Source organism: Hibiscus syriacus, unplaced genomic scaffold (assembly GCF_006381635.1).
Source record: "Hibiscus syriacus cultivar Baekdansim isolate YM2019G1 unplaced genomic scaffold, ASM638163v2 tig00110177_pilon, whole genome shotgun sequence".
NCBI lineage: Eukaryota > Viridiplantae > Streptophyta > Magnoliopsida > Malvales > Malvaceae > Hibiscus > Hibiscus syriacus.
Genome location: NW_024062613.1, coordinates 626,262 through 645,235, shown reverse-complemented (window position 1 = coordinate 645,235; position 18,974 = coordinate 626,262). Strand labels below are relative to the sequence as shown.

The following is an 18,974-nucleotide window of genomic DNA, read 5'->3' as shown; positions in this document are numbered from 1 at the left end:
AACTAGAGTAGATCTTTGAACAAACCTGGAGTAAAAGTGTTGGTTTTGTAAGGAACCCTCATCTTTAAACCCTCAACCTCCAAGGAAAGTTCGTATAGTTTTTCCTTTTGACAAGCTTCAACCACCGTTTCAGCTCTAGCACCTTCACTTTGTGCTTAAGCTCAACCTTAAGTCCACTAATAAAACTGGAAACAAAATATCCTTCACTCAACTTGTAGCATGAAGGGCTGAAGTTCCTTAAATCTGGCTTGATAATTTTCCACTGACGTCTTCTGCATTAGCTTACTAAATTCATCAATCAAATCAGTTTGTTCTTTATCACAAAATCGATGACATAAATCTGTGACAAATTCGTGCCAAGTTACCCTGTTCTTTTACATTATTTAAGTGTCAAACCAAGCTTCTGCCCTACCCCACAAATACATAGTTGCAACTTCGATTTTTTAGTGTTCAGGAACAGTAAAAATATTGAAAAGTTTCTAACACCTTTTCATCCAACTCAAGGGTTCATACATCAAAAAATGGAAGTTCTACCCTTGGTCTAGGAACATAAACATTTGAGGGAGGACTGCCATTATCTTTGTCCACACTTCCCTATTGTGCAATATTAGATGGTTCTCCCAATTGCCCAGCATTACCTCCTATTGATGCATTCATAAACTGACTAGCAGTATTAAGAGAAGAACGAGGTAAATGAGTTTAGATGCCAAAATCTCTGATTTTGAGGGCGGGCTTAAAAGAATACTTTCCATGTTCATTAAGCACAGTGATTTCAGTAGGTAATTTAGCTTCACATTTACCTGTCATTTTTTCAGCTGCTTTCGGATTACTCCCAAGAGTCAACAACAATTCAACCTCCTCAGCACTTTTGGCCATCAGCTGGAGAATTCTCTGAAGATAACCTCTTGTTTCTGTTGAAGTAGCTTCTAGCGAGGAAAAACGTTCCTCCCAACGAGCTTGTTGCGCCGTTCACCACTTTGGAATAGTATCTTCTGTGGTTCTCTATAGGTTCCTGCGATTCACTTGATCTGGTTTCAACTATCCTTTGGGATTTCTCTGTCTTACCCAGCTTAGAATTTTTTTTCCAACTTTTTGAGATCAATCAACCGAGCTCTGGATACCAATTGTTACGTTTAAAGATAGAAGGAGATTTAGAAATAGAAGAAGAGGTGAAAGAAATGTAGAAATTTCATTGATTTTTCAGAGATAGCTTAATACATCAGTAGATTTCCTTTTATTCTATACATTGTACCAAGTTGGTTATTGCCAGCTGTAATTCCTAACAATTTTTTTTCTTACAGATTCCCTGCTGATCTGGTTCATCTCAATTCTGGTAGACACTCCCTTGGTCTGCTCCCATATTTTCTCTTGGCCTAGTTCTTTTGTGATCAGCCTAACTCTTTTTGTCGTTCTCCAGAATGTTGCCGTTGCCTTCACTCCCCACGATGTCGTTTGACCCTTGGTAAGAACTCCGTTGCCTTCATCGTGCATTCCTGGTTGAACACAATCCCAATTTGCAAAATCCCTAATTCATTTTTCTTGCTCATGAACCCTAATTTCCCTAATTCACCACATGCGTTTGTGATATCATCCTACCTCCCTACTATCCCTCTGCGCAACCCTTCCCAAATCTCCTCCCCTGGCTTGTTTTCGTTTCCCAAATCCTCTGGTATCAAAGTATGGATTAGTTTTTATAAATATTTATCGGATAATTTGTGTTTATGAGATTTATTAGATAATCCCCAAATTTTAGGTTGGGTTTTTAAGTTTAGGAATTCATAGATTTAGGGAGATTCGAATAATGAAAGAGGGATGATTGGCAATAGAAGTTTGACGTGATGAGTGGGTAGTCGTTCGATAATGATAAAGGCAGTTGGTAATTATCGGTGATGGCTGGTATAAGAGTTAGAATGAAGGATTTTAGAGTTTCAGAGTTTTTTTAAATTTCAGAAAACTTTAGATTTTTTAAATTAATAATATTCTTAATTTAAAAAAATGAGGGCGACCAATGTTAGATAACGACAAAATTTAATGTGTGATTATAGTTTAAACATCTAAAAGTATAACGTTGGAAACATTAGGCATCTATTTTTAACAAAAAAATCTTTAGCACCAAATTATATTTTGAGGTATAATTTAGGCACTAAAAAGTATATTAAGCCAATTAAAAAATATAACTTTAGACATCTAAAATTTTAAAAGAAAAACGTTAGACAACTATTTTTAACGAAAAATTCTTAAGGCACCAAAAGTTAATTTGAGTATAATTTAGGTACCTAAAATTGTATATTTTTTAAATAATATTTTTAAATTTTATATGTGTTATATGTCATATAACACTTATACCTAAAAATGTAATGTTTGAAACATTAGACATTTTTAATAACAAATTCTTGAAACACTAAAGATGAATTTGGATATACTTTAGAAATCTATATTAAACCTTCTTTTAAAACAATACTTTAAATCTATTCATGAACCAAAAGGAAGGTTGAGTAGATCTAATTCATATCAACGTCTGAAAAAATTTCTTCACTTCAAGTCAACCAATCCAATCTGATTTGTGTTACAATTAAATGCTAATAAATTTATTTTATTTGAATATAACCAAAAACTTTTAGATCTTGATATATTTTTATTAGATTTGAAGGATAACTCGATCTAATTAAATCTTAAAAATGAACAACCCCATAAATTTTGATTATATTTTGCAATAAAACCATTTATAACTACACTATATCAACAAGTCATCGTTCTAACAACAAATTATTAAGGAAAAACAAAACTTAATTCCACAGGTTCATCCATATCGAATCACTTATTTTAACATCAACCATATTGATCAAACCCTTAGCATCGGAATCAAAAACCGTCCAAGTAAAATCAAGTACTAGTGGTGGCATATCGCAGAATTCCAGCGGTAGATCGTGTGGCGTCGGAGGAAGGTCGAGCAGTTATGTAATAATGGCCCAGATTTTGGTTCGCACACAACAAAACATCAATCACTTGATGTGGGGCCAGGGTTAGCGAATTTGTAAAGGAACGTCGGCTGTAAGCCCCTCCGTGTCCAATAATGGTGAGACTTTGGGATGCGACACCAAACTCCATTGTTTCATTAACAGCATTTATTATGGGAACAATGTAAAGACCCTGGTAATTTACTTGATACTCAAACGTTGTATCTGCAACATTAAAAAAACAATTATCAAAATTGTCTGATTATAGGGGAAAAGTTAATGCATAAAAAGTGTAAAACAGTATATAGTGCATACACGTACCGTTGCTACATCCAGTTGTTTCTCCAGGATGGCCATCGATCGTGCAAGCATCGGCTTGGCCAGGAGCTATGGTTTGATTGGCTTCCGTTAACTCTTGCCTGAACCATTCTCCTGAAAAGTGTTAAGATTCAGACAAGCATCGATTATGATTGTTTTATAGGAATCAGGCATAGGGAAAGGGTAGTCTCCATTGGCAGCCGGCAAAACCACAAAGGTGCCGTGGACGGTGGCGCTAGCCCATGCACTGGTAGCGTGCCACAATAGAGTCGCTATCTCGTCGTATAAGTCAATCTCGTAAGTGAAATTTCTGCCTGCCTGGATTAATTGATTTGGACCATTATTTGAATCCTCAATGCCCTCCCTACAAAAACACATATATTTGATTCATCATGAACTCGTAAAAGCTGACGAAAACTGTGTAAACGTTGAATATAATCTTACCACGTGATGGAAACAGAGCTGTTTGCTTGATTGTGGACATTGACAAAAACTGTGTCCCCTCTACGAGCCCGAATCTTAGGCCCTGGGAAGCTGCCATTTACGGTCAAGATGTTTGTGCTACACAGCTTTGTAATATGGAATTCTTGCAACTAATTTAAACAGATAGAAGAAACCAACCCAGAATCAAACTTCTGCAATACCTGTAAATAACACAACAGAAGGAAGATGCAAGAAACTAATTACAAAGAATTCGTAATATAGGACATCAGCACTGGATAACACAAGGATATTCAGGAACAAAAGCCCTGTTAACCACATCAACCCTTGCTTTTGAGAAGCCGTTTTTTTCTCCATGTATCTGTATGTTTTAGTTCTCCCCGTGTTTTGTAATATTTTTGGGTTTGATGGATTTCTTAATAAGTTAATTACTTGATTTGTTATCAATATTATCAACATATTAGGTAACGTCTAAATTGTTACCAAAGTTTAAGTTGATAGAGTCTTAGTAATTCGACGACAACAAAATAGGTTAATTACTGGAAACATTATCAACCATAATAACATAACAAGTAGCACTTATTTAATGTAATAGGTAACATTTGTTTAAAGTGATGAAGCCTTAGAAATCTGACGATAACAAAATAGGTTAATTATTTGATTTGTTTTCAATATTATCAATATATTACCGTGTACATTGTTAATTACATTTACGTCTACTTTCATTATACCTGTAGAAACATTTATCGTGTACATTGTAATAGGTTTCGAAATTTCACGTATCGATACTTTATACATTTATATCGATACTTGATGTTTACACCTATTATCATTATACCTATATACTTTTATTGTTTTCATTGTAAATTAACCTATTATTTTAAAATAATAGATTTCGAAATTATAAGTATCGATACTTTATATATATGTATTGATACGTTTTGCGTGCAAATTGTTTGAGAAGCATACTGGAATAAAAGTGTCGATACTGATATAAAACGTATCGATACTTATGATTTATGCCTATTATCACTATACCGTAGACTTTTACCGTTTACATTATAAATTTTAGTATTACTTTAAAGTAATAGGTTTCAAAATTACCAGTATCGATACTTTATATATGGGTATCGATACTTTGTTGCGTACAAATTGTTTGAGAAACATACTGGAATAAAAGTATCGATACCGATATAAACAATATAGATACTTTATGTTTACGCCTATTATCATTATACCAGTAAACTTTTACCGTTTACATTGTAAATTTACCTATTACTTTAAAGTAATAGGTTTTGAAATTCCAAGTATCGATACTTTATATAAGTGTATCGATACTTTTTGCGTTCAAATTGTTTGATAAGCATACTGGAACATTGGTATTCTTCGGAGTGGAAGAGATATCTGTCTTTCGGGGGAGCGACGTTTTGATATATGTATGAAGGATCGATTCATTTTTAAATAACTAAGACAAAAAAACGCGCTTACTGAATAAAAACAAAGCACGACCTAATACTTGAACATTGGTACCAATTTGTTTATAGGTTAATAATAATGTAACCGGTAAAATACTGTTAACCTAACCGGTTAATTAGTTTAATATCGATACTTGTGTTGAAAGTATCGGTGTTGTTTAGATCGAAAGAATCGATACCTATATAAAAAGTATATACTTGGAATTTACGCATATTATCATTAAACCGATAGACTTGTATCGTTTATGTCGTAACCGGTTTTCGTCCGGGCACGAAATATTTATTTGGCGGGAAAAGTGATGTGAATAAATGGTTTTTAAAATAAATTTGGGAATCGCCATCGGCCTTTTGGGTCAGGTAGGTCGAATACCTAAAAATTATCTTTTAAAAGAGTTTTTAAGAAAACATCAGTTAAAAGATGAACTGATATGCGCTTATAACCAAAAATTCTTTCTTTTTAATAATAAAAAGGGATTCGTGGTCGGTTACGTTTAGGGAAGGATTAGCACCCCTACAACGCCTAAAATTGGTACTTTTTAATTATACATTGTCTCTATTATTAGAAATTTAAGAATTCAAAGATATATTTAATTCATAATTATGTTATTTCAAATAATTTTAAGAAAATATATTAATATGTATAAATAAGATATTTATTTATTTAGAAATATCAGAAAAGGGCTTCTAGGTACCTTAAGACATCTCTTTTCTTCGATATTAATAAAAATAAATATTAAAATTTAAATAATTTAAATAAAACTAAATTATAATTTTTATAATGTTTAATTATTTAAAATACCAGAATAAGACATCCAGTTGTTTTAAGACTGCCCTTTTCTTTGATATTGAAAATAAATAAACATTATTATTTAAAAGAATATAGGTATATATTTATATGAATAAGATAATAATAATAATAAAATAATTATGAAAATAATAATTTAAACATATAAAATTAAAATATAAATAAACAATGAGTAAAATAAATAAAATTAAAATTAAATATAAAAAGTAATAAAATTTATAATTAAAATTGGTGACTAAATTATGACATATCAAGATTAAAAGCTCTAGTTTGAAATATTATGAAAACTAGGTGTTACTAATGTAATTAATCCTTAATTAATTAATTAAAGGTTAAAATAAAAATTATTAAAGTTGTAAGGACTAAATACGGTATTTACCCTAAATATATATAAATATATAGGCTAGGACTAAATTATAAACTAAATAAAATCGAAAGACCGAATTAAAAGGTTCAAGATTTGATTTCAGTGACCAAAATGAAAAGTTACAAAACTGTGGTGGCAGCGGGTATAGTTTACCCACGCGAGAAATTACAGATATACCCGTCCCCCAAAACGGCGTCGTTTGGGGAAGGGTTTAAAAATCCCAAAAGGCCGACCCTTAAGGGCCAGCTTCTCATTTTCATCTTTCCTCTTCTCTCTCTATCTGAGAGAGAAGAAAAACTCTCTCACCTCTCTCTTCAATCCTCCAAACGGAGGTTGGCCGACCATCGGCTGATAGCCATACTCCGGCACCGACACCACCGCCGGCCACCACCCACGGTGGCCGAAATATGCAAAAACACCCTAATCTTAAAGATCTACTTGCCACGAACCCGAATCTAGCCTCCTTTTATCCTAAAAACCCTTAGATTTTCTTAAATCTAAGAAAATACCTTCGGTATTTTCGGTTCTCCGGCAAGATGAGAAGGCTCCGATGATCGCGTGTCTCTATTGGTAAGCTTCTCTCATTTTTCTTTCCTTCTGTTTTATGGATTTTGATGGTTGTTGTGTTATTTTTCTCTGGCTTATTCCTTCTTCTTTTTTCAGGTTCGGTTGATGGCTTTATAGCAATCACCGACGCTTGTCTCGGACCGGGTAAAAGGGTTGTAGTTTGGTGAGTCACCAAACTATGGTGGTGACTCACCGTAGCCCTCAACATGGACGGTTCTCTTCAATTCTTCTGGAGGCTTCGTTGAGGCGGCGGTGTCGTGGCTACAGCGGGGGTGGAACACCTGGTAGAGGCGTCGGCTGTTGCTGGAGACTATTGGAATTATCAGAGGCGGTTGGAAGCTGAACCGTTGGCTGGGGCGGCTGTTTGTTGGCGTCTGGAAACTTTTGAGATGGCGGCGGCTGGGACGTGGCCTTAGGGTTATGATACCCTAGGGTTTTATCTGGAGGCTTCTGGACCGTTGGATTTGACCAGATCCAACGGCTGAGATTGAGGCGGCTGGGATGAAGATGCAAGAAACCCTAGAGTTTAGGGTTACTGTTGGGTCTCCACTTGGGCTTGAACTGGGCTTCAGGATCTGGGCCTTTTTATTGGGCTTCTTATGTAATTTGTAATATATATATATATATATTTTAATAATAATAATAATATATTATATTAATAATAATTATAATTATTATTATGAAAAAAAATTAATGTCTACAGCTGCCCCTCTTTGCTCATTCTTATGTTAACAAGAATAGAGTAAAGACGAAAAAACAATAATTTTTTCATTTGGCCTCTATTGAGTAGGATGAAAATGTTTGAAAACATCATGCACTGAAGGGCTTACAGATGACCCGAAGGTTTTTGAAAACATCAAAAAGCTCCCGAAGGCTTTTTGGAAACATCATGCACTATAGGACTTATAGATGACCCGAAGGTTTGAAAACATCAAAAAGCTCCCGAAGGCTTTTTGGAAACATCATGCACTGCAGGACTTACAGATGACCCTAAGGCTTAAAAACATCATAAAGCTCCCGAAGGCTTTTTGGAAACATCATACACTGCAGGACTTACAGATGACCCTAAGGCTTTGAAAACATCAAAAAGCTCCCGAAGGCTTTTTGGAAACATCATGCACTGCAGGACTTACAGATAACCCTAAGGCTTTGAAAACATCAAAAGCTCCCGAAGGCTTTTTGGAAACATCATGCACTGCAGGACTTACAGATGACCCTAAGGCTTTGAAAACATCAAAAATCTCCCGAAGGCTTTTTGGAAACATCATGCACTGCAGGACTTACAGATGACCCTAAGGCTTTGAAAACATCAAAAAGCTCCCGAAGGCTTTTTGGAAACATCATGCACTGCAGGACTTACAGATGACCCTAAGGCTTTGAAAACATCAAAAAGCTCCCGAAGGCTTTTTGGAAACATCATGCACTGCAGGACTTACAGATGTGGGAAATAGTTTATTAAGTAAAAAAACTAAGGAAATCGTTTTCTTACTTTTCAACAATTTCATTTTTAGAAAAGATTGAATGAGAAACTATGGAAATCGTTTTCTCATTATTTTTCAAAATAACATGTTGATTGGGTAACATGCCCCAATCTCAAGATAAGGCTGTTGGAAATAGTTTACTAAGTAAAAAATAAGAAAATCGTTTTCTTACTTTTCAACAATTTCATTTTAGAAAAGATAAAATGAGAAACTATGAAAATCATTTTCTCATTCTGTTTTTTTTGAAATAACATGTTGATTGGGTAACATGACCCAATCTTAAGATAATGCTCATTTTTGTGGATTGCGTCCATCCTTTCTTCAGATGTTTGCATGATTCCTGTATTTGTGGTTTTGAATACCTTCTTTGTGTAAGGTATTTTTTTTACCATGAATCTTCTTATTCTTCCGAAGATCTGTAAAACTTCATGTTTGAATGCACTCAGATGTATCAATGTAATGCATTGTCTATTGTGTAAATGATATTCTTATGAATGCATGAATGTTGATGCAATCTTCATTTTGACTTCAAAGTGGTGAACTTGGTCTTCCTTCAATTCATCATTTATTGCCAGGGCTACCTCTGGATATCAGTGTAGAAACTTATGCTATCCAGCTTGCATTTCTACAGAATCATCTGATCAACTTGTATCTTGGCGTCTTCTTTGTTTCATGAAAGTCTCAGAAGAAATGTTTCACTTGTGGAACTCTTGTCGTAGTCAAAATTATGACCCTGATACCCATTTTGTCTTGGATAAAACCAACTTCATTTGCTTGGACTTGTGTAGAAATCCCATAAAGCTTTCATCTTTGAAAAGAGAATCTATCATCTTTAAAAAAAGAATCTATTATTTTTGAAAAGAGAATCTATCATCTTTGAAGAGTGTAGATGTAGATATGCCTGACTCAGCAGGGATTAATTAGGAGAGTAGAGTCTGTTCTAATTTAACTCTTGAAACATATCACAAGGAAGATTTATTCCAATTCCTTTCATGTCTCCACATATAATCAGATCTCGAATAAGGCAACTTGGACCATATCATGTGAGATGTTTAACAACAACCTGTCGTTCAGCCTTAGTTGGCGCCACTAGTTTCTTGTTGTTAAAATTTCAGCTCTCCTTCTGTGGAAAGAAATCTTCATTATATCTTACTTTTAATCTTGGGGTTGAAGAAGACAACTTCATCTTGTATTAATAAAGGAAAACCATATGATAACAACATTGGTTCAACACCATAATCACTGGTTCATAAAACCTTTGACAACACATTCTTCATCTCCTGTGGCTTCTGTTCGAATTGCTGGTCAATGAAGCTCTTTGCATGGTGTTCAAAGTTTTTGTATGATGTCACAAGACCACTTGAGAACAAAACTCAATGGGGATTCAAGTGTGATGTTGGTATGACCAAAAAGTTGGTCAAATTCACAAGATATGATGGTATCGAATTGAATAGAAGACACTAATTACTCTTGATATCATCTCGGGAAAGGGCAAATGTAATACTGATCACGTTTTCTTCTGTAATGAGCATTGTAGAAAGTGAAACACTTCAGCTATAGGATCCATGTACATAAAGATATATGTGGAATTCTTGCTGGTGGGGATGAAACGCACATAATAAAACCCAAAATAGATAAAAATTCAGTTCAGCATGGCTGGCAATGATGACCCCAGTAACAACGGGAAAGGGTAATATATGTAAGCTGAGCCTCTTTCTTCAATGTTGTAAAGTAAGCAAAACTGATGTGAAAAACAGCTTCGTAATCCTAACAGTATGGTTGAAACTAATTGCCAGGAATCTCAAAAAAAATATTTCCAATCATCACCGACACACAGAATGCAAAATTCAAAGCCGAGATTTTGAGGAACTGAACTCTGGATCGAGTAGTCTGCCTGGGGACCATCTTTATCCATGCAATCATGAAGTAGTTTATCAAAGAACACACTGTCATGTGACACATGGTTTAAGAAGATTGAGTATTCGAAACCATACTTGCTGAGTAAATATTTGTTCAACAACATGATCATAATATAACTGCTTGATGAACGAAGCAATTATGTATAGTCAGTTCGACTGTCACTGTTTTATCATTTTCATTCTTCATATCTTTATGTCTTATTGGAAATATCTGCTCAAGTCAATGATTTTTAACACATGATGATGTGGGCCTTCAGCATGCCCCAGCATTTGCTGATACGATCGTTCAAAAATGCATCAACAATCCTAATTATGATTGAAATGGGCTTTCAGCATGCCCCGATATTTGCTTCTTGTTAATATGAGCCTTCAAAATGCCCCACATGGATCTGTCTGAAGGAACCTTTAAAATGCCCCAATATTTGCTGATACAGATGTTAAAATGTGCTCAACATTACTTCTTGTTGAGATGAGCCTCTAAGAATGCCCAAATATTCATATTGTTGTGAGCCTTCAAAATGCCCCAATATTCTATTTCTGATTGAAATGGGCCCTCAATATGTCCCTCTAGATTTGTCTGATTCACTCTCAATGTCTGTTTGACTGAAATGTCATGATCCCCACGAGGTCCAATTTTGACAATGAACTGTTGTAGGTACTTGTAGCTTTATTCGTGCCCCAAATTTGTTTATCTTGAATACTCTCATTCTGGTGTCACTAAACAGTAGTATTGTCAAGTAACTGGAGAAATTCTCTTCATGTTGTTACAAATTTAAGAAGTACTAAATCATTCTGACAGAAACTTCTGAGATATGTGTCTTCTGAATGAGGTGACCATTTTCTGTATCTGGAGGGATTTAATCAGACAGAGTAGTAAAAATAGCTTGGTAATCCGTTCCAGGCTGACACAGTGGTTTATCATCTTTCAGTGAAGGCCATCTTTGAAATATACTTTTATGTGGGAGAGAAACTAATTTATGCGAACATTAATCTGATGCACTGGCAAAACTACATATACAATGGTACAGGCTCATCAAAAATCCAAACCCATGCAACATGTTGATTCTGATAACAACTCATCTGATTATGAAGCGATCTTTCAAGATGATTTCACAGATTTTGATAGTTCTTTCTGATACCGAGGAAATCTTGAATTCTGATTCTGATGAGGAGAATAAATTGTTATACTTGACAAAAATGGGATTCTCAGAGGCTGAGGCTTCAATAACCATGGAGAGATGTGGTCCAAATTCATCAATTGCAAAATTGACAGATTTTATATGTGCTGATCAAATGGCTAAGGCTACTGACGCACTTCTTATGGTAGAAGATAGGAAGCCATTATGCAATGATCTCAATTACAAGCAAATGCGAAACTTGGGCTATGATTTTTTGAAAAGGAAGAAGCAGAGGAAGCTTGAAAAGAAGCTTCTTAATGAAGACGATCATACAGTTCATCTTTCAATTCCATTGATTGGTTTTGGGGTCCCTACCGAATCAGATCAGATAACTCAAAGAACACTTCCAGAAGATGCTATTGGGTCTCTTTATTTCTACTATGAGAACGTGGCAATTGCTCCAGTTGGTTTGGACTGAAATATCACAGTACTTATTCGATGTAGAGCCAAAATTTGTAGATTCGAAGCATTTTCATACTGCTACACTGAAAAGGGGCTATATTCATAATCTGCCAATTGAGAACAGATTTACTCTTATCATGTTTTCTCCACGCACTATACATGATATTTTTCCATTGACAAAGAAATGATGGCCTTCCTGGGATCCAAGAACAAAGTTGAATGTTTACAAACATGTACAGGAAGTGCCAAATTGAAAGAAAGGATCTGTAAGGCTCTTGAAGCTTATGACGATGAGCCACCTTCGAGTGTCCAGAAGTATGTTCTTGATGAGTGCTGAAAATGGAATCTGGTATGGGTTGGAAGGAATAAAGTTGCTCCACTTGAACCTGATGAGGTGGAAATGCTTCTAGGTTTCTCTAAAAACCATACACGAGGAGCTGCTAGAGACAAGTTCCCCAGTGATATCAATGTCCTGTCTCTTTTCTCTGGAATCAGTGATGCAGAGATTGTCTTCTATTGTCTTGGCATACCTTTGAAAACAGATGTGCAAGAACTGAATGATGATCGGTTGGAGCAATTGATGAGTAGATTTGGCGGATTCGACCTTGTTGTCGGTAGCATCCTATGTAACAACCTTAATGGAAGCACTAAACATCATTGTGATGGATTGAAGATTTTTGTTGGTGCATTTACTTGCAATGACTGTCACAATGACTGTCTCTTCTGCTGCTCCAAAATGCACACTGCCATATCCCACTCTTCCTTAACCATGGAAAGGTTTAGTTGATGGTAAAACTGGTTATCTCAACTTTTGGAATCCTGTACAACATACAAGTGTAGAATCTATTCCAATGTCTTATTTTATGCCATAAGTTCTCAATTTCAAATTCAGCAATCTTATGAAGAACATAATGGCTATAATTCTGTCGAGGAAAATAATCGTCATGGAAGAGGCAGCAATGAAACATCAAGACTTGAACAAGTATCACGGTATAACCAGAGTGCGGGTAGTGACTTGTTCATGGTTCTATGATGTAATCTTCTAGAGAACATGAATTGATGGTTGGGGAAAATAATCTGTCTGGTGATGCTTATCGCCCTCAACATGAGATAAACGATAATCTTTCTTGATGAGCTGCTAATAATGTCATCGGAGAGTGTCACAAGTTCAATTCTCAAGACTTTCTGGCTTCTTGGACCACTTACCTTCAAAAATATGAAGTGCTTCATTATTCTGGCCTCATTCATTCTTTTTCTATAACAGAGGTAGAATAAGTAACAGTTACTTCAAGGACCTTCTTCATTTGAGACTGTCCTGTTTGAAAATGTTTTTTCTCATTTCTTTATTGCAGAATGAAAGAATTTTGTAAAGTATTACCCCTTCCAGGTTCACAATATAATCAAATCATAAACAATGAGTTTAATGAATATCAAATAAATCAACTACACTTTTAAATAATTCAAAAATCATAGTCCTATGGCAAGTGTCAAAATTATTGATTGATTTGAGGTGTAGGTTGATTTTGGTAAAGTAAGGTCTCTCAAATCAGTCTAGCATATATGTCTTTTTGGGTTAATCTTGAAGAAATGATTGTTATGCTCCTCTTGTAGAGATACTTCTTGTGTCTGACTCTCAGGAACATCTTTGGGATGCGTGGTGCTTCATTAAGAGGTTAAAATCGTCTCTTATGTCGTTGTTGCACCATTCAATATTCGAGCCGCCTTTTTTTAGGTTTTCAACTCGAATCCTCCTTTGGTTTTAAGATGTTATTTAAAAATTTACATCTTGAACCCCCTTTTATCATTTTTCATATCATGCATTAAAGATTTTAAAGACCAATTTTTGCAAATAAAAATCAATCTTGAGAGGCGGAATGAATTTTAAAGATATTCTCCATGTATGATTAAAATGGACTTTTCAGGTATGTAACGTAGACCATGGCTTATGGTTACGAAAGAAAGGGATAAAAAGGCCCAAATAAGTGTTTAAGGGTAATCAAACCAAGGATCAATTCATTCTGATGCCATCAATCTTGCCTTGCTTAACTTGGATTTGCTTTGTTGGGGATTTTTCCATCATCTGGATCCCTCTAGACTGCCAAATTTTGGATTTATTTCCATTTTCTCCTATCTTCAGCATTTCTTGCTCTTCTTGTTTGTACTTGATCAACCTTGTAACTTGAGGCTCAATAAGTCACCCATCTTGATTCAATTTTCCTTTTTCTTTTTCCCTTTTTTCTTTTTTCTCATTTTTCCTTTTTCATCTTTTTTTTTGTCTTTCTTTGCTGGATGAGTATAAGACTTCAATTGCTTTGAACACCTCTTTTTCCTTTTTGTCCTTTTTTCTTTTCAAGTATAATATTTCTTGACAGAATCTAAGTTTATTTGATTTCTCAAAACTTTCTCATCCATTTTTGCCAAGATTAACGCTTCTCCGGAAAAGGTCTTCTTTACAACGTATGGCCCTTCCCAATTAGGCATCCATTTCCCCCGGAAATCTTTATGTATAGGCAAAATCTTTTTCAGCACTAGATCATCCTCTTGGAATTCTCTTGGATGTATTTTCTTGTTCATTTCTAATGCATTTTCTCATGGTAAATAGCTTTCAATTGATTCTCATCAATAAGGTTTAATTGATTAAATCGAGCTTAGATACATTCAGTATTCTCCAATTTGTCCTCCTTTAGGATACAAAATAATGGGATCTCAACTTCAATTGGTAATACTGCTTCCATCCCATAGACTAAACAATAAGGTGTTGCCCCAGTAAATATTTGCACAGTAATTCAATATGCATATAAGGCAAAAGGTAGCTTCTCGTGCCAATCCTTGTAAGCTTCAGTGGTCTTTGTAATGATCCTCTTAAGATACTTATTTGCTCATGCAAATGCCTCATTCATCTTTGGGTGATATGACACTGAGTTGGCGTGCTTGATCTGTGCGCGAAGTTTAGTCATCTCATACATAGAAGTCCTTGTAAAAAGAGGTATCTCCAGGGGGATGAATATTCAAGATTAACTTTACTTACATGAAAAATGTAATTAAAGCATGATATATTTATTTCAATCAATCATTTTTTTCTTCTCTGAGTATGCTCCAATCACTCGAAATTATGTTCGATAAGCTGGTCCATAACGCCTCATCTCATCTCCTCTTGTAGGAAGATTCACGGATAATTGAAAGTTTGGTTCTTTTGAGGTTATTTGGTTTATGGTGGTTTTGTATTTGGAAGGACAAATGTGTGACTTTTGAAGTCATATATATGTGGAATGTAGGAACATCAATTAACTCTACCCGAAAAAGTAAACATCTAGAGTAGGTGTCTCAAAAATAGGTGGAGACATTACTTTAGAGTCTCAGATAAATGTAGTGTCATGATTTAGTTTTGGTAAGGGTCGAGTAATTGGCGTTGAATGGGATATGGAAGATATAATTTTACCACTTGCCAAAGATCTATAACTCTTGAAAAATTAAAAGAATATTTAATCTACTTGATACTCAAGAATCTCAAGGTTAAAACTTGATTCCTTGCTCATAACCTTATTAAGCAACACAAATTTATTTATTGCACAAAAGGCGGAGAAAGGAACAAAAACAAGTTCAAACAAAATGCTGAAAGTAGAAAGGTACTACAGTGGTAGATATCAACTTCCACTTGTTTATGCATCATGCCTCATTATTCCTATAGTGTTGGGTATGTAATAGGATCAGAGTTATTTTCTTCATTTGCCCCCCATTTCTTGATCATTTCTTGTGTCAAAACCCCTTTGTCAACAAGCATCTCAATTTTTTTTAACAGTGGCCTACAATTGCCTGTAGAATGCCCCTTTACCCCCAGATGGAAATTACAAACACTATCTTGATCATAGCTATGAGCAGAAGGGTTTGATGTCACTTTAGTTGGTCTTGGTATGATGTATTGACCTTTAACCAAATGAGGATACAAGTCTAAAATGGAAGTTTGGAACACTTCCAAAGTTTTTCTTGATCGCATGACTTTTTTGGTCGATCCGAACAGTTACTTGCTCTTTTTCTTTTGCAATTGCGAGGACTCTGGATGCGACACTCATTCACATGATCAGCTTTTGCTTTTTGATCCGTCAGGCTCCTAGATGTGACTTTTGAGTTTTCTTCATTGATTACATTCTCAATTAATTTTCCACTTGTCACAAGATTATCAAATTCCTTCGTCGGATTTGCATGCATTAACTCGAAGAAAGGCGCTGGAAGGGAATCATGAAACATACGTGATATTTCTTCTTCTAATATGGGAGGTTGAACTTGTGCTGCCACTCCTCTCCATCTTAAGGCATATTCTTGAAATCTTTCATTGATTTTCTTCTTTACTCTTCGAAGATCCATACGTGTTGGAGATAAGCCTTTAACATACCGATATTGTCCCAAAAATGCATCAGCTAGATCTACCCATCACTTGATCTGTTCTTGGGTCAACTGATTATACCAAACTACTGCTGGGCCAACAAGGCTATCATGGAAAGAGTGAATTAACATATCATCAGAACTTAAATATCCTTCCATTTTTCTGCAAAACATTCTCAAATGGATTAAAGGACAACTGGTTCCATCATATTTTTCAAAATTTGGCATTTTGAAATCATGGGGAATAACCAAGTGTGGAACCAAGCTCCTCTTGCTTCTAATTCTTTGTGGGAAGTATCAATACGTTTCATATTTCTGATTGCTTCATCCATCCTCTCGAATCTTTCCTCATATTGTGAATAATTAATGAGGCTATTCTCTTGGTTTGAGTGGGATGCCCCAGGGTATTTTATCTTTCTCGACTCTTTAATCTGATAGCACGATTTCTCTTTAGCAGTTATCTCTTCTTTATCATATTTCATTCCCTGAATAATTTGATCTGATCCATCTGGTACTGAATCTGAAGCTTCTTTCCTTGTATCCCGAGGTAACCCTGTCAATTATTCTGGCCACTGGTCTTGTAGTCCCTTATAAGATTACTCCATTGTTTTCATGATGATAGTAAAGTAATATGAATGAATGGTCTTGGTTTTTACTGTTACAGAACCTTTCATGAATTATTACATGTTTTTATAATTAAAGTACATAACAATACTTAAATAAAAATATGAAAAATGCATAAATGGAAAAATAAGAATGCAAAATGTGCAATTCAAAGGCAAACATAAAAGTATGACTGCAAAAATGAAAAAATGCAAAGATGCAAAATGAAAATGCATATATGAAAAGGTGTTTACTCAAGAGTGATCATCTTAGAACCGATTTCATTGAACACAAAAGTTTCGGTACATCAAACAAAACTTTTACATGTAGGGAATAGCTTTCACTCCTAACTTCTCTATTTCCCTTAAAAGCCAAACTAACTTCCACTCATGCTCAGGTGTGGAGTTCTCAATCTGCTTTAATTCTCTTGCGAAGCCAGCTATGTCCACCAGCTTATGAGCCACTTGTTTGCTTGAACAGCAGCTTCCTTCATGACAGTGTCTTTTTCATTCATCTTCTGTGTCAATTCCAAGAGTTGTAGGCAATGTTGCTTATTTTCCCTTGTAAGGGAATCTTTATGGTTACAGAGTTCTCGTACAAGATCTCCATAATCATCTAAATATTTCTTCAATGTCTTGTTCTTGTCGATAGTGGTTTTTAATTCAGTATCAATCTCATGCTGATGAATCTGATATGATGCTTCCATGTTGGTCATAGCACTATTCAACCTTTGATTGTCGACTTGATATTTTCTCGATTCCATGACAGTTGTATTGAGTCTTTCTTCTGCAACTCGTAAATCACGAGAAATCTTCTTGGCTCGTCCTTCATTTATATTGCAATTCTTTTTCAGTTTGGTGACCCCTGTTATCCTCTCTTCTAGAGTGTTTCCTATGCCAGCATTTTGAAAGGCTTGACTGACCTTCTGGAAATCTTCATGTATGGTTTCTATTTTGGTGCTCAATTTATCATTTTTAATCTTTAAATGACGTATTTGAGCTTCAAACCTCAGCAAATCTTCTTCTCTCTGGGCGCCCCTACTGATACTCTTACCTTTGAAGACTTTTGGTATTAATCTAGCAGGACCTTCGGTTACCAAACTAGGTCGATCATTTACCATAAATTGTAAGGTTCCATGATTCAAAAGACTTTGGACTCGACGTTTGAAAGCAAGACAATTCTCAATAGTATGTCCTTGAGCTCCGGCATGATATTCACAATAAACGTTGATGTCATACCAATTCGGATATGGAGGTTGGAATGGTTTTATGTAGTACGGGGTCACTTCTCGTGCTTCAAGTAGCTTCTCATATAATTCTTTATATGATATGGGGATATCATCAAAATGAGAACCAACTTTTTATCTTGGATTGAACCTGAGTTTTAGACGTCGGGAGCATACCAAACTTCGATGATTTTAGATTACATGTTTTCTTCTCATCTCTTGGAGCTTTTACAGTGGTCACCATTTCTTTGGTATCTCCAGATGATTTGTGAATACAAATGATGATTGTCTGCAACTTTTCAAATTGGTTAGGATCAGAAGTTCCTTGCATATCTGAAATTGCAGGATTATCTTCATTAAGCTTTCTTTCTTTCTATGCAGGAATCTCTTCTCCTTTGGCCAAAACAGATATTCTATCCATCATCTTGGACATCTGCTCTCTTATTTCTCGTATCTCCTCTTGCTCCTTAATGGACACATGATCTTTAGGTGCATAGCTCTCTTCTTTCCTCGAAGTTCCCTCGGGATGCGATTCCTTGGCCGCGTCATATTTTGTTCGATCATAAAACTTTTTGCCCATTTATGATTTCTTTCCAATTTGATGAACAGTCTTTCAAGTCAACACCTTTTGGTTATGCTATGATCATGCAATGCAAACGAAAGAAATCAATATGAACAGATTAGAGCAATATAACATGCATGAAAAAATAAAAAAATATAATAGTTAGTACCAACTAATGGAAAAAAAATCTATCTATCAAGGTATAAATCTTAACCTCATGCTTTCTAGTTCCATGCTTTGTTTGGAAAAATTAACCTAACCGCTTGATTTCTAGTTCACATGCATTTATTCAGA

The 18,974-nt window shown here is 35.2% G+C and overlaps 1 protein-coding gene across 1 annotated transcript in view; it reads right to left on the bottom strand.

The window, feature by feature from the left end:
- Positions 1-2,872: 2,872 nt before the first annotated feature.
- The window catches only part of LOC120217063 (laccase-14-like), a 44,888-nt gene continuing 28,786 nt past the window's right edge, over positions 2,873-18,974 (bottom strand). Inside the window, exons 4-5 of the mRNA XM_039214286.1 lie at positions 3,279-3,389; positions 2,873-3,182 (exon numbers count right to left, since the gene is read on the bottom strand). Of these exons, the coding sequence (XP_039070217.1) occupies positions 2,884-3,182; positions 3,279-3,389 (410 nt within the window). The 3' untranslated portion in view covers positions 2,873-2,883. The remainder of the gene's footprint in view (positions 3,183-3,278; positions 3,390-18,974) is intronic.